Raw genomic sequence first — 12,290 nt, 5'->3', positions numbered from 1 at the left:
CTTATTTATTGTTTGACGCGGTGAAGATTGTTTGGAAGTCAAGCTGGTGAAGCTAAGCTAACTGTTAGCATGCTAGATCAGACGTTAATGCTAAAGAGTAAACACGGGAAGCGCGTTTGGATCCAAATTTTCTTTAAAAAAAGGGATATAAAAAAATCAGTTCTTAAAATATTCTTATTTGTGTCAGATCACTACATTATGTTCTCACGTGCCATCAAGTCTAATCAAAACTACTTTAAAAGGATCCTTTTGAATATAAAATCAGAACAATATGGCTGACAAAAATCATAAATGGTTTTTATTGAAGATAATTATTACATATTTATACACGAATACAGCTTTTGTATTTGAAGGTGGTTATATAAATGTGAAAAAGAATAGCAGATAAATATAACGTTTATTTTTTAAATACTATTTATTAATATTCCGTACTTATTACTTACTTTATATTTATTGTGTGGTGCACGGGGGCTTAGTGGTTATTTATAGTGGTTATTACGTGCGCCTCACACCTTCAGGGTCCGGGGTTCGATTCCCACCGTGGCCCTGTGTGTGTGTGTGTGTGTGTGTGTGTGTGTGTGTGTGTGCGGAGTTTGCATGTTCTCCCCGTGCTGCGGGGGTTTCCTCCGGGTACTCCGGTTTCCTCCCCCAGTCCAGACACATGCATGGTAGGCTGATTGGTGTGTCCAAAGTGTCCGTAGTGTATGAATGGGTGTGTGAATGTGTATGTGATTGTGCCCTGCAATGGATTGGCACCCTGTCCAGGGTGTACCCCGCCTTGTGCCCCATGCTCCCTGGGATAGGCTCCAGGTTCCCCGTGACCCCGAAAAGGATAAAGCGGTATAGAAGATGGAGAGGATGGATGGATGGAGAATCAATCAAATTCAGAAATACACTCATTCAGAATGAGAATCAATCTGAATCCGAATGAATCAGAATGAGAATCAGATTCAGAATTGCACTCAATCAGGATGTATCAGAATTAATCAGATTCAGAATTAGACTCATTCAGAATGAGAATGAATCAGAATCATACTTCAGTGATCCAGTACACTAGGGTACAGGGAATTTGATGACTTGTTGGGCTTATAGACATTACACATTACAGAAAGATAACAAAGACATGAACATAGACAACACTGCTAATATAACACACGTTTGCTATGAACACAAGTGGATACTGTACACTACACAACTGTAAATAAAAAAGAAGAATATTCAATCTAATGTGATGTCACACCACAGGGCGATTTGTGTGAGATACGTATGTATATATATATAGTTTATGAAAGAGGCTCACACACCTTGGGTAATGCTCATTTTTACAAACTAAAGTCTTAAAGTCGTTTTCTAAGCAGTTCTTCACAGTTCTCTTGTGCAAGCATTGGGGCGGTCAGAAGCTTTCTGAGATCCTGCTGTACTTCATTCGCTTCCATCGACCTCACCTGTACATTCCCCGCTATAAACTTAAATGTAGGAAGCCTCTAAAACCTCTACATCATGTCCGAAGCTGAGAGCGCAGCACTGCGGCTCTGCACATACATCCTTCTCATAACATCACATAGCTGGAGACGTCGGAGGTCATGTTGGACAGAATATGTAAATAATAACTGCGGGTGAATTTTCAGTGATGATTTCTCAGGTGGAAACAGAACACAAGTTGGAGTATGAGAGTTTCTCCTCTGATTCTCTGTAAGGCAGTGCTCCTCAGATCCTCGCTGTCCTAACACACACATAATCAACTGATGACAAAACCCAAAATCCTCTCATTACTTACTACATTACATTACTACTTTCATTACCACTACGATCTTTTCATTAGTACTTAGAAATGAACATTTAGAGGATTTTCTGCATTCAAATGATCCCAAAAACATACAAAAACACACACAAAAAGCTCTTTGTCTCTTTAAACTTCCACTCGCTCTCCTTCTCACACTTTAACAAATCCCGAACTAGGAAGCTCGTTTCAGAGCGATAGTCTCATTATCCGTCTTTAAGAATCGCAATTTTGCCCAAAAGGCTTTGGAAAAGTACCGTACAAGAGAAGATCTGCTTCGTCTTCGTCTGTTATTTGTGTATGGTGGATTAACACAGAGGTCACCAAACTGTAAAGTGAACTAAAGAACTAAAAAGGTGACAACTTCAAATCTTTCTTCCAAACAATGCAACAACAACAACAAAAAAAATTCTAATCTAATTTCTAATGTCTTAGTCGGATATGAGCTCATGAATTCATGTAAATGATTCCAGGTGACTTACAGGTCAAAATTCTGCTCTTATTAGAGTGTTGAATAAGTGACCTTTAACCCTTCAGGTAATCTTTAACCATTGTGCTCATAATACACAAACACAGCTGGGCTCACACTGTAACTGTGAAGTAAATCTGAACTTCCTCCTTCACAAACACTGAACACTTCTGGGTTATTTTTAACAATTCGGTTGCTGGGTTTAGTTTGTTGGGTCACGTAGTCGGCCAGCGTGATTAAACTGGGCCGATGATGGGAAGATCATCATGCTGGGTTGGGTTGTGGACCTAAAAGGGAACAGGCATCATGATTTATTTCCTGGAAATGAAAGAAATCAGCTGCAACTGCAACAAATGATCACATTTAACTGAATTTTTAATGTGTAGTTTGGCTTGATAAGCCAGTGTTAGAATACTGACAATAAGTACATACACTAGTAAACATTATTGAAGAAGGAAGTACACCTGAACTTACTTCTCGTAATAAATGAATCAAATTGGTATTTTTTTGTAAGAATATTTGAAAGATTAGATTAAAGATTAGATTCCTACACAATGGCTGCTACAGGACTATAATGTTACTTCTAGATAGCTAAAAAAACGACCTGGTGTTTTCTCTGCAACTTCATTTTAATCCTGCGTTTGATATTCATCACTTATTATTCCAAAATGTACACGGATATTATACTGACATTGATACTGAGCTAATTATAAATTAGTAATGCTTCCACACTAGGTGTTCTTGTAGACATAAAGTGATGCCTGACTCTTATTTTGCGTCGATATGAAAACAGGCTGGTCACATGACACTCACACGGTATTCCAGCATTCATTCCTTTACAGTTGAATAAAAGAGCGACACATCCGGTTCAACCCGCAGCACCCGAGTGAACTTTAACCCTTTTATCTGCAGTTAATATTCATCCACTGAGCTCCTGAGCTCATAAGTGCGGAAACAGTGATATGTATTTTATTTGCTCACAGAGTGAGCTAAAGGAGGAGCTGAAACAGGCTGTGAACCCTTTCCACATGGAAACGTCAACCTTAGGAGGTGCAGTGCATTTCCCCAGAGTCACTTGTGCTTGTGTAATATACAATGTATAATTAATGTATATAATATATATTATTCATGTATAATAAACATTATTTCTTCAACATTCAGACGAAAACCTTAATTCCTAACTCCTTCACGTTTGCAGCTGAACAATTGCAGTATTACTGTAGCTCTCGCTGATACTTTATACACTAACCGCAAACTGCAGTTTTGTCCTCTTGTTAGTATTTGTTTCCTGCTTTAATAGAAAACTCTAGAATTATTGGCACCCTTCATGAACAGAATAATGCATGCTGATAAGTGACATCCATTGTTATGAAGAGTGCCAATAATTCTGGAACGCACAGAGAGAAAGACACTGATAGAAAAGATGACAATAAATATAGAAAGAACAAGAATAGAGGGAGGGCAAGAGGAGTTAGGAGTGCTAGATGTACATGATTTATTATACACATTTCATCACTTTAAACAGTTTCTGTCTCCACAGCTGCAGCAGTTCAGATCATTTTATCCTCAGAACCAAAGAGCAGACAAGATTTTCTGTACTGTACGTGTAAAACACACAGACACTCACACACACACACACAACTATTCTATCTAACCTATTTAATTTTCTTCAGACTTCTGTGATATGACTCTGGATCCAGACACTGAGCATAATAACCTCACTCTGTCTGAGAAGAACAGAGCAGTGGGATTTAGAGTGAGAGACAGCAGTACTCTGATCATCCAGAGAGATTTGGCTACTACATGCAGGTGTTGAGTAAGGAGAGTGTGTGTGGACGCTGTTACTGGGAGGTGGAGTGGAGCAGTCATGGATGGATTTACATATCAGTCTCATATAAAGGAATCAGCAGGAAAGGAGTGAGTGATGACTGTGGCTTTGGATACAACAATCTGTCCTGGAGTCTGCAGTGTTCTCCGTCTAAACTCTGCTTCTCTCACAACGACATTGAGTCCGATCTCACAGTTCCATCGTCCTCCAGAATAGGAGTGTATGTGGATCACAGTGCAGGAACTCTGTCCTTCTACAGCGTCTGACACGATGAAGCTCCTCCACAGAGTCCACACCACATTCACTCAGCCTCTATACGCCGGGTTCTGGCTGTCGTATTATGGAACAGCTGTGAAGTTATGCGATCCAGAGCGAATAATCATGTTATTTTTAGTAAAATGGCCTCGGGCCCGTCGTTGCACTGTAATCAAGTTGCTTTAATTTTCCTTAGTAAATAAATTTAACATACACACGTGTGTGGCTCATTTTCTGACAGTTCAGCGAAGTGACGCAATGCTGCTTTTACCACCCTAAAGTTCACTGTTTTCCTTAAGAGTTTCATGACTTATTTTTAGGAACACCCTAGCGACCACCTGGAATACCATAGCAACTACCTAACAACACCCTACCAGCAACCTGCAATAACCTAGCAACCATCTGTTAAAAGCCTAGAAACCACCTTGGATACCACAGCAACCAGCTATCAACATCCTAGCATCCACCTGGAATAACATAGCAACTACCTAGCAGCACCCTACCAACCACTTAGCAACATCCTAGCCAGAACCAGGAAACGCCATAGCAACCACTTAGCAACTCCCCAGCAATTGCTTGGAAAATATCTACACGTTTAACATTTTAACCTTTTAAATATTACAAGGTTTTATGGCACAAAGCTTTAAGTATTAATCGGTTAGTATTTTAAAATCAATCATAGTCTGCACTGTAGTACCGTGTAACTCTTTTAGTGTTTAAAACAGGCTTTGTCGAGTCAACATCAAAGTTCATCCATGGCTTTTAAACTTCTATATAGCATTGTTTCTATGATAGTGTTCCTATTAAAGTGGACAATAATGTAAATACTCAAGCATGCGGTTTTCATTATGCACTGATTTGATTTTGGAATAATTTGCATGTACAACAAAGTTTTACATCGAGTATTTTCAATTCTTAAGTTTTCTTTAACACTGCTGCTGTATGGGAATGAAATATAGTTCCCCTCCAGAACTATTGGAACAGCACGTCCAATTCATTTGTTGTTCCTGTAGACTGAAGGCATTTAGGTTTGAGATCAAAAATGAATATGAGACGACAGCTTAATATTTTAGCTTTTGTTTACTGGTATTAACATCTGGATGTGTTAAACAACCTAAAACATCGAACCTTTTGTTCTATGTCATTGGTGTATAGCGAAAACAAATGAATTTACCTTGCCATTCCAGTCATTTCTGATGGGACTGTAGATTAAAAGTGTATTGGACGTAAAAGTAATACAAGTTATTTGCTGCTGTTTCCCTCCACGATGAGAGAAATCCCACCACACCACAGCCACTTACTGTACATACAGTGTAGCTACTGGAGCAGACTGTGGTCTGAGCAGAAAGTGAAGGTCCATCCCAAAATATTATTATTATTATCCATCCATCCATTTTCTATAGCGCTTTTCCTTACTGGGTCGCAGGGAACCTGGAGCCGATCCCAGGGAGCATCGGGCACAAGGCGGGGTACACCCTGGACAGGGTGCCAATCCATCGCAGGGCACAATCACATACACATTCACACACCCATTCATACACTACGGACACTTTGGACACGCCAGTCAGCCTACCATGCATGTGTTTGGACTGGAGTAGGAAACCGGAGTACCCGGAAGAAACCCCTGCAGCACCGAATCAACCCCCTACCCTGGAAGTGTGAGGCAAATGTGCTAACCCCTAAGTCCCCTATTATTATTATTATTATTATTATTATTATTATTATTATTATAAGTTGGAAAGTTCCCTAAGGCACTTGAAACAACCAACCAGCAATTTCCTAATAAAACTTCACACTAATGAACCTGACAGAGTTGGTGCTCACACCAAATACTGACTGGCTTTAGGTTTTCACCGAAAACTACAATTTAAAGTTGTTGTTTGTTTTACTTTTTTATGGATATTAAAAATATAATATGCTTCGGAAGTTGTTTGTAAGTTGTCCACAGGCGAGTGTACGAGCTTACACAAGCACACACAAGCTAGAATGTTATATGGTGAAGAAATGGTTATCAGAGAAATCTGTCTTTGTGCTCCTCCTCTTTCTCTCTCACATACACACAAAGTCAGGACATGACTCCTCATTTCAGAGAAGACGAAACTCAAAGTTCAGTGCAACCTCTCTCCTCTCTCTCTCTCTCTCTCTGTCAGTGTGTAAGTTCAGGAAAATGGCCGAGGCCAGTATTTCAGTAGATCAGCTTTCACTGGATCAGTTCAGCTGTCCAGTGTGTCTGGATCTCCTGAAGGATCCAGTGACGATCCACTGTGGTCACAGTTTCTGTAAGGTGTGTATTAATGACTGCTGGGATCAGGAAGATAAGAGCGGAGTGTATTGCTGTCCTCAGTGCAGAGACACTTTCACTCCGAGGCCTGTTCTACACAGAAACAACATGCTGGCTGAAGTGGTGGAGAAACTGAAGAAGACTGAAGTCCAAGCTGCTTCTCCTGCTCACTGTTACGCTGGACCTGGAGATGTGGAGTGTGATTTCTGCACCGGGAGAAAACACAAAGCCGTCAAGTCCTGTCTGATGTGTCTGGCCTCATTTTGTGAAACTCATCTGAAACCTCACGATGAAGTTCCTGCTTTGAAAAAGCACAAGTTAGTCGAAGCTTCTGGAAATCTAGAAGAGAAGATCTGCTCTGAGCATGATAAAGTGCTGGAGATCTACTGTCGTACTGACCAAAGCTTCATCTGTTATCTGTGTATGACGGATGAACACAAAAGCCACGACACCGTCTCAGTTAAAGCGTACAGAACTGAAAAACAGGTGAGAAAAGCAAGTCTAATCTATTCAGAGTCATTTCATACAATTTACATGTCTAATCTAAAGTAGCTGAAGGTTTTCACTCCAAGCAGGAGACACACCTCATTCCACTGGTTTAATCATTCGGTCTCCGTCTATAAACGACTGATGAGCTTGATCAGTTCTGACTCCTGATCTGTTGGAGTGAAAATCTGATCTTTGTGGATAAGATTGGACACTCTCCTGTTTTACTCAGATTCAGGGTGTATTAAATTAATAATAATAATAATAATGTTGAAGTGAATGTTTAAAGTTAAGGTGTTTGTTAATAAAGAAGTGCTAAAGCCAATATCTGAAGGTCATTTTACAGCTTTACAGTGTTGAATCATTAACTCTTTATCTGTCTTTAATGTACACACTTAGCTCACAGCGCTAACAGCTGATCTCTGACAGGAACCACTGGTCCATGAAGACCGGCGTGTACATGTAGTGATGTTGTGGATTTTAAAATAAGACGTTAGCATTATAATGAAAAGATTAGCCTGACCGGTCACACCACCATGGTGTGTGTTGTTGCTGTTATTTGTAATGTAACCAAATCATTCCCAATCACAGGCCTGAATACTGAAATACATTTGAGTGTTTCACGTCTATGAACTTTAAAACACCCGACATCCAGTCTTTTACACTTTAATAAGGTGCTCCGTAGAACCCGAGTGAATTTTAACCCTTTATCTGCAGTTCATATTCACCCACTGAGCTCATAATCTCATCATGCATACACAGTGTAATGTATTGTATTTGTCCTCAGAGAGAGTTAAAGGAGGAGCAGATGAAATCCCAGCAGAGAATCCAGGAGAAGCAGAAGAAGGTGCAGGAGCTGAAACAGACTGTGAACACTATAAAGGTGAGCAGTAAGCAGAGACAGAGCTGCTCCTACAAACACACACAACATGGACAACGAGTCGTTTAGAGGCCCAGTAAGAGACGGAATGAGGGTTAAGTTTTAAAAAGGACCTCCGTTTGTTGCGTGTGTCTCCTAACAGCTCGGTGCACAGACAGCAGTGGAGGACAGTGAGAGGATCTTTACTGAGATGATCGGCTCCATGGAGAAAAGGCGCTCGGAGGTGAAGGAGTTGATCAGAGCTCAGGAGAAGGCTGAACTGAGTCGACCTGAACGACTCCTGGAGCAACTGGAGCAGGAGATCGCTGATCTTCAGAGGAGAGTCACTGAGCTGGAGCAGCTTTCACACACAGATGATCACCTCCACTTCCTCCAGGAAATAAAGGTACACTACATCCACATTTCCAGGTGAAATATACAGGTTATGGGTCATTGGATAAATAATGGTTCTTAGACGTCTAAAACTGTTCCACTTCGAACCTTTTCTAATATGGAAACGACCTGCTGTAAGATTTTACTTAAAAACTTTAAAGTAATTGTAGCTGTAATTTCTTCTCCTAATTTTACGCCTAATTGCTGTACGCAGGTTTTAGTCTCCGGCCGTCGCTCTCCCGAATCTATTAGACCAGATTTTCAGCCTGATCTCCGTGAGGACTCATGCAGCATCACTGTCAGTCAACATCTCTCATTTGATGGAGTGAGGAAATCTCTCTCTGCTCTGAAAAAGAGGCTCAAGGAATTCTGCCAGGAGGAATTCACCAAAATCCCTCAACATGGTAAGAGGAGCTGTTCCTGCCTGAGTGAGGGAAGTCTTTACTCGCTCGGTGACAGAGTGATGTTGAGGTGTCAGTCTTCGATCCTGAGCACCAAAGCTCTGCACAGTTTAGAGTTTTTAACACTTGCCTGATTCCAGTCTTGAAAAACTCTGCACTCTGGTGCTTCAAGACTGAAGAGTGACACCTGATCTACACACGTTTCTGAGCTACACGCATTTCTGAGCTACACGCATTTCTGATCTACACACGTTTCTGATCTACACACGTTTCTGAGCTACACCCATTTCTGATCTACACACGTTTCTGAGCTACACACGTTTCTGATCTACGCACCTTTCTGATCTACACACGTTTCTGATCTAGACACGTTTCTGATCTACACACGTTTCTGATCTAGACACGTTTCTGATCTACACGCGTTTCTGATCTACACACGTTTCTGATCTACAGGCATTTCTGATCTACACACGTTTCTGATCTACACACGTTTCTGATCTAGACAAGTTTCTGATCTACACGCGTTTCTGATCTACACACGTTTCTGATCTACAGGCTTTTCTGATCTACACACGGTTCTGATCTACACGTGTTTCTGATCTACACACGTTTCTGATCTACAGGCATTTCTGAGCTACACACGTTTCTGATCTACAGGCATTTCTGATCTACGCGTGTTTCTGATCTACACAGAAGTGATGTTATACACAGTTGTATACAAAAGTCATTTTATTCCTGTCTCCACAGTTGAAGACGTTCAGATTTTACTCTCAGAGTCAAAGAGCAGAGACGAGTTTCTGAAATGTACGTCCACATACACACTCACACACACTCACACACACACACTCACTCACACACTCGCACACACACTCACACACACACTCACAAACTCACACACACACTCACAAACACCCTCACACACACACACACTCTCTCTCACACACACACACACACACACACAGACACTTACATGCAAACATGTTTACGCGCACACAAACACAAACATGCATACACACACACACTCACACACACACAAACATGTATATACACACACACACACTCACACAAAACACACACACAAGCATAGACACAGAAAAACAGACAGACACACAAATGCATAAAGAAACATACACACATGAACCCAAGCGCACTCACAGACACACACACACACATGCAAAATTATAGACACACAAATACACACACAGACAAAGTCACACAAACACACACACACCTACACACACACACACTGTCTCACTCTCCATATAAATATATCCTGTGATTAATATGTAACATGTTCACATTTGTCATGTGTTTAGATTTCTGTGATCTGACTCTGGATCCCAACACAGTAAATTATAACCTCATTCTGTCTGAGAGGAACAGAGCGGTGACGGGCAGTAAGAGAAATCAGCAGTACTCTGATCATCCAGAGAGATTTGACTCCTACTGTCAGGTGTTGAGTAAGGAGAGTGTGTGTGGACGCTGTTACTGGGAGGTGGAGTGGAACAGTGCTGGTGTGTACATATCAGTCTCATATAAAGACATCAGCAGGAAAGGATGGGGTAATGAGTGTTGGTTTGGACGCAACAATCAGTCCTGGAGTCTGTGGTGTTCTTCTTCTTCTTCTCTCATTTTCTGGCACAATAACATTAAGACTGATCTCGGAGTTCCATCATCCTCCAGAATAGGAGTGTATGTGGATCACAGTGCAGGAACTCTGTCCTTCTACAGCGTCTCTGACACGATGAAGCTCCTCCACAGAGTCCACACCACATTCACTCAGCCTCTATACGCTGGATTCTGGCTCAACTGGAATTTCTTCTCTAAATCAGGAACAACTGTGAGGTTGTGTGATCCAAGAAAATAATGATTTGAAGTGTTTTATGGTCAGTAATTTGTCAGTAAAAAAAACTCTGTGCACATTTCCTCATTGATCCCCAACTGTGAAATAAATGTTAATATTAAATCAGTAAAAACACTAAAGATTAAAACGCTGCATTTCGACTCGGCCTAGGATCATCAGTTACACATATAAAGGAAATGAAAGTGTAAGATCTGATGTATTCCCAATGACGTATAAAAGTTCTACTGATTTCTGAAATTAGTGAAGCGAAATGCCTAAACTCTCTATAAAGTCTGTATTTACTGGGTTTTATGTCTGGGAATATAATAATTTGTAATATGGTAATAATGTTTTGGTTAAACTTTTTACAGACTCTAATAACCGCTTAATAAATGTGTATGTACAGCTCAGAAATATTCATTACTAATAACCTGTTTTAGTCCTAAGAGAAATTTGGGTTGTTGTCACGTGACCTGTGAACTTATCTGTCAACCATTTTGATTCCCTACATGCCTCTGTTCAAAGAGCGCCACCTTGTGTAGAGTTTAAACAGTAAATATGCCAATCTGTGGTGTATATAGATGTTCCCATCGACCAGGTGGACTAAACAAGTTCAGATTCTTCATGCTTGTGAAAGTTATTACGAATCAGAGCTCTGAGACTTGGATATGATCTGATGTACAGCTTAATTAGACAAATTTAATGAAAAAACAAAAAGACAAACAGCAAAGATCTTCCAGAAGAGATCTCAACACCCATCTTACTGCTAAAGTTCATGCAGGTAAAGTGTCACCTGGGGGTGAATGAGTGTAATGCAGGTCATTTTTATAAGTATTTCGCTTGTGCTTTATCAAATTGGAGAGAATTTTTAAAGGAAATTAAATGAAATATTTTGAACGACACGAGCAGTGCATTAGGTATTTAGCTAGGGAATCAAAATGGCCACCTACTTACAGGTTGCATTATGGGTACCTGTTGTTGTAGGAGATTTAGATCTCAGATATATGTAGCCTCAGCCCTGCCGTTATTTCCTGCTTAATGTAAAATACAAGCTGATGTATCATGTTATGTGATGTTATGTGATGTTATTTGTAAATGATTAAAACTGTATTATGATTAAACTATGTAAAGAACCTCAAGCTTGACAGTCCGGGGAAACACGATCGCGTCAGGAGAAAAAGAGGGCCAAGAAGAAGAAGGGGGGCAAGCCAGCAACATGGAGGAAGACGGAGTGGAAAGTCTTCTGGTTCGGGGGCCGCTGAGAAAGCTTTTCCTGACATTCTGCACCTCCAGCGAGACCTGAGAGATTTACAGCTCGACACGCTGGACGTAAAAAGAACTGAAAAGCTGATATTGAAAAATGATCGTTTAGTGAAAGAATGTGATAGTATACTGAGTGTCTTCAATCAAATGAGAGCTGAAGGTGAAATGTTAAAAAGCGTGCTAAATACAGGAGAACTGAATGCATTAGGAAATTAAATCAGAGATATGGGAAAATAGCACAAGTTTGTACTAAAGAACCGAGACTCTCTGCTCTTACTAGACAAATAGATGAATTGGAAAAATTGATAGAATGCTTAAATCTGAAGAAAACTCAGTAAAAACATACATCCTGTTTTTACGACGAGCGCTCAAAAACCACAATCTCCCAACCTCTGTCTCGCTGTTAAAAACCCAAATAAGGGCATACTTTCT

General features: G+C 40.4%; 1 protein-coding gene and 1 long non-coding RNA gene across 2 annotated transcripts; both read left to right on the top strand.

Moving 5' to 3' along the window:
• Positions 1–1,378: 1,378 nt before the first annotated feature.
• On the top strand, positions 1,379–4,545 carry LOC128619222 (uncharacterized). Its single transcript, XR_008387903.1, has 2 exons — positions 1,379–3,299; positions 3,923–4,545. It is a non-coding gene; the product is annotated as an uncharacterized LOC128619222 (long non-coding RNA).
• A 1,555-nt stretch (positions 4,546–6,100) lies between these two features.
• Positions 6,101–11,716, top strand: LOC128618710 (tripartite motif-containing protein 16-like). The gene is made up of 6 exons (XM_053642501.1): positions 6,101–7,099; positions 7,887–7,982; positions 8,122–8,364; positions 8,566–8,755; positions 9,500–9,556; positions 10,069–11,716. The coding sequence occupies exons 1-6, from the start codon at positions 6,248–6,250 to the stop codon at positions 10,617–10,619; spliced, it is 1,989 nt and encodes a 662-aa protein (XP_053498476.1). The 5' UTR covers positions 6,101–6,247; the 3' UTR covers positions 10,620–11,716.
• The last annotated feature ends 574 nt before the right edge of the window (positions 11,717–12,290 follow it).

The sequence above is a fragment of the Ictalurus furcatus genome, chromosome 2 (assembly GCF_023375685.1).
Source record: "Ictalurus furcatus strain D&B chromosome 2, Billie_1.0, whole genome shotgun sequence".
Classification (NCBI taxonomy): Eukaryota; Metazoa; Chordata; class Actinopteri; order Siluriformes; family Ictaluridae; genus Ictalurus; species Ictalurus furcatus.
This window is presented reverse-complemented; position numbering and strand designations above follow the sequence as displayed.

Coding starts and splice junctions, on each gene's coding strand:
- LOC128618710 (XM_053642501.1), top strand. CDS start 6,248: ATGCTTCGGAAGTTGTTTGTAAGTTGTCCACAGGCGAGTGTACGAGCT. Junction 7,100..7,886: donor CGTACAGAACTGAAAAACAG/GTGAGAAAAGCA, acceptor ATTTGTCCTCAG/AGAGAGTTAAAGGAGGAGCA. Junction 8,365..8,565: donor ACTTCCTCCAGGAAATAAAG/GTACACTACATC, acceptor TGCTGTACGCAG/GTTTTAGTCTCCGGCCGTCG.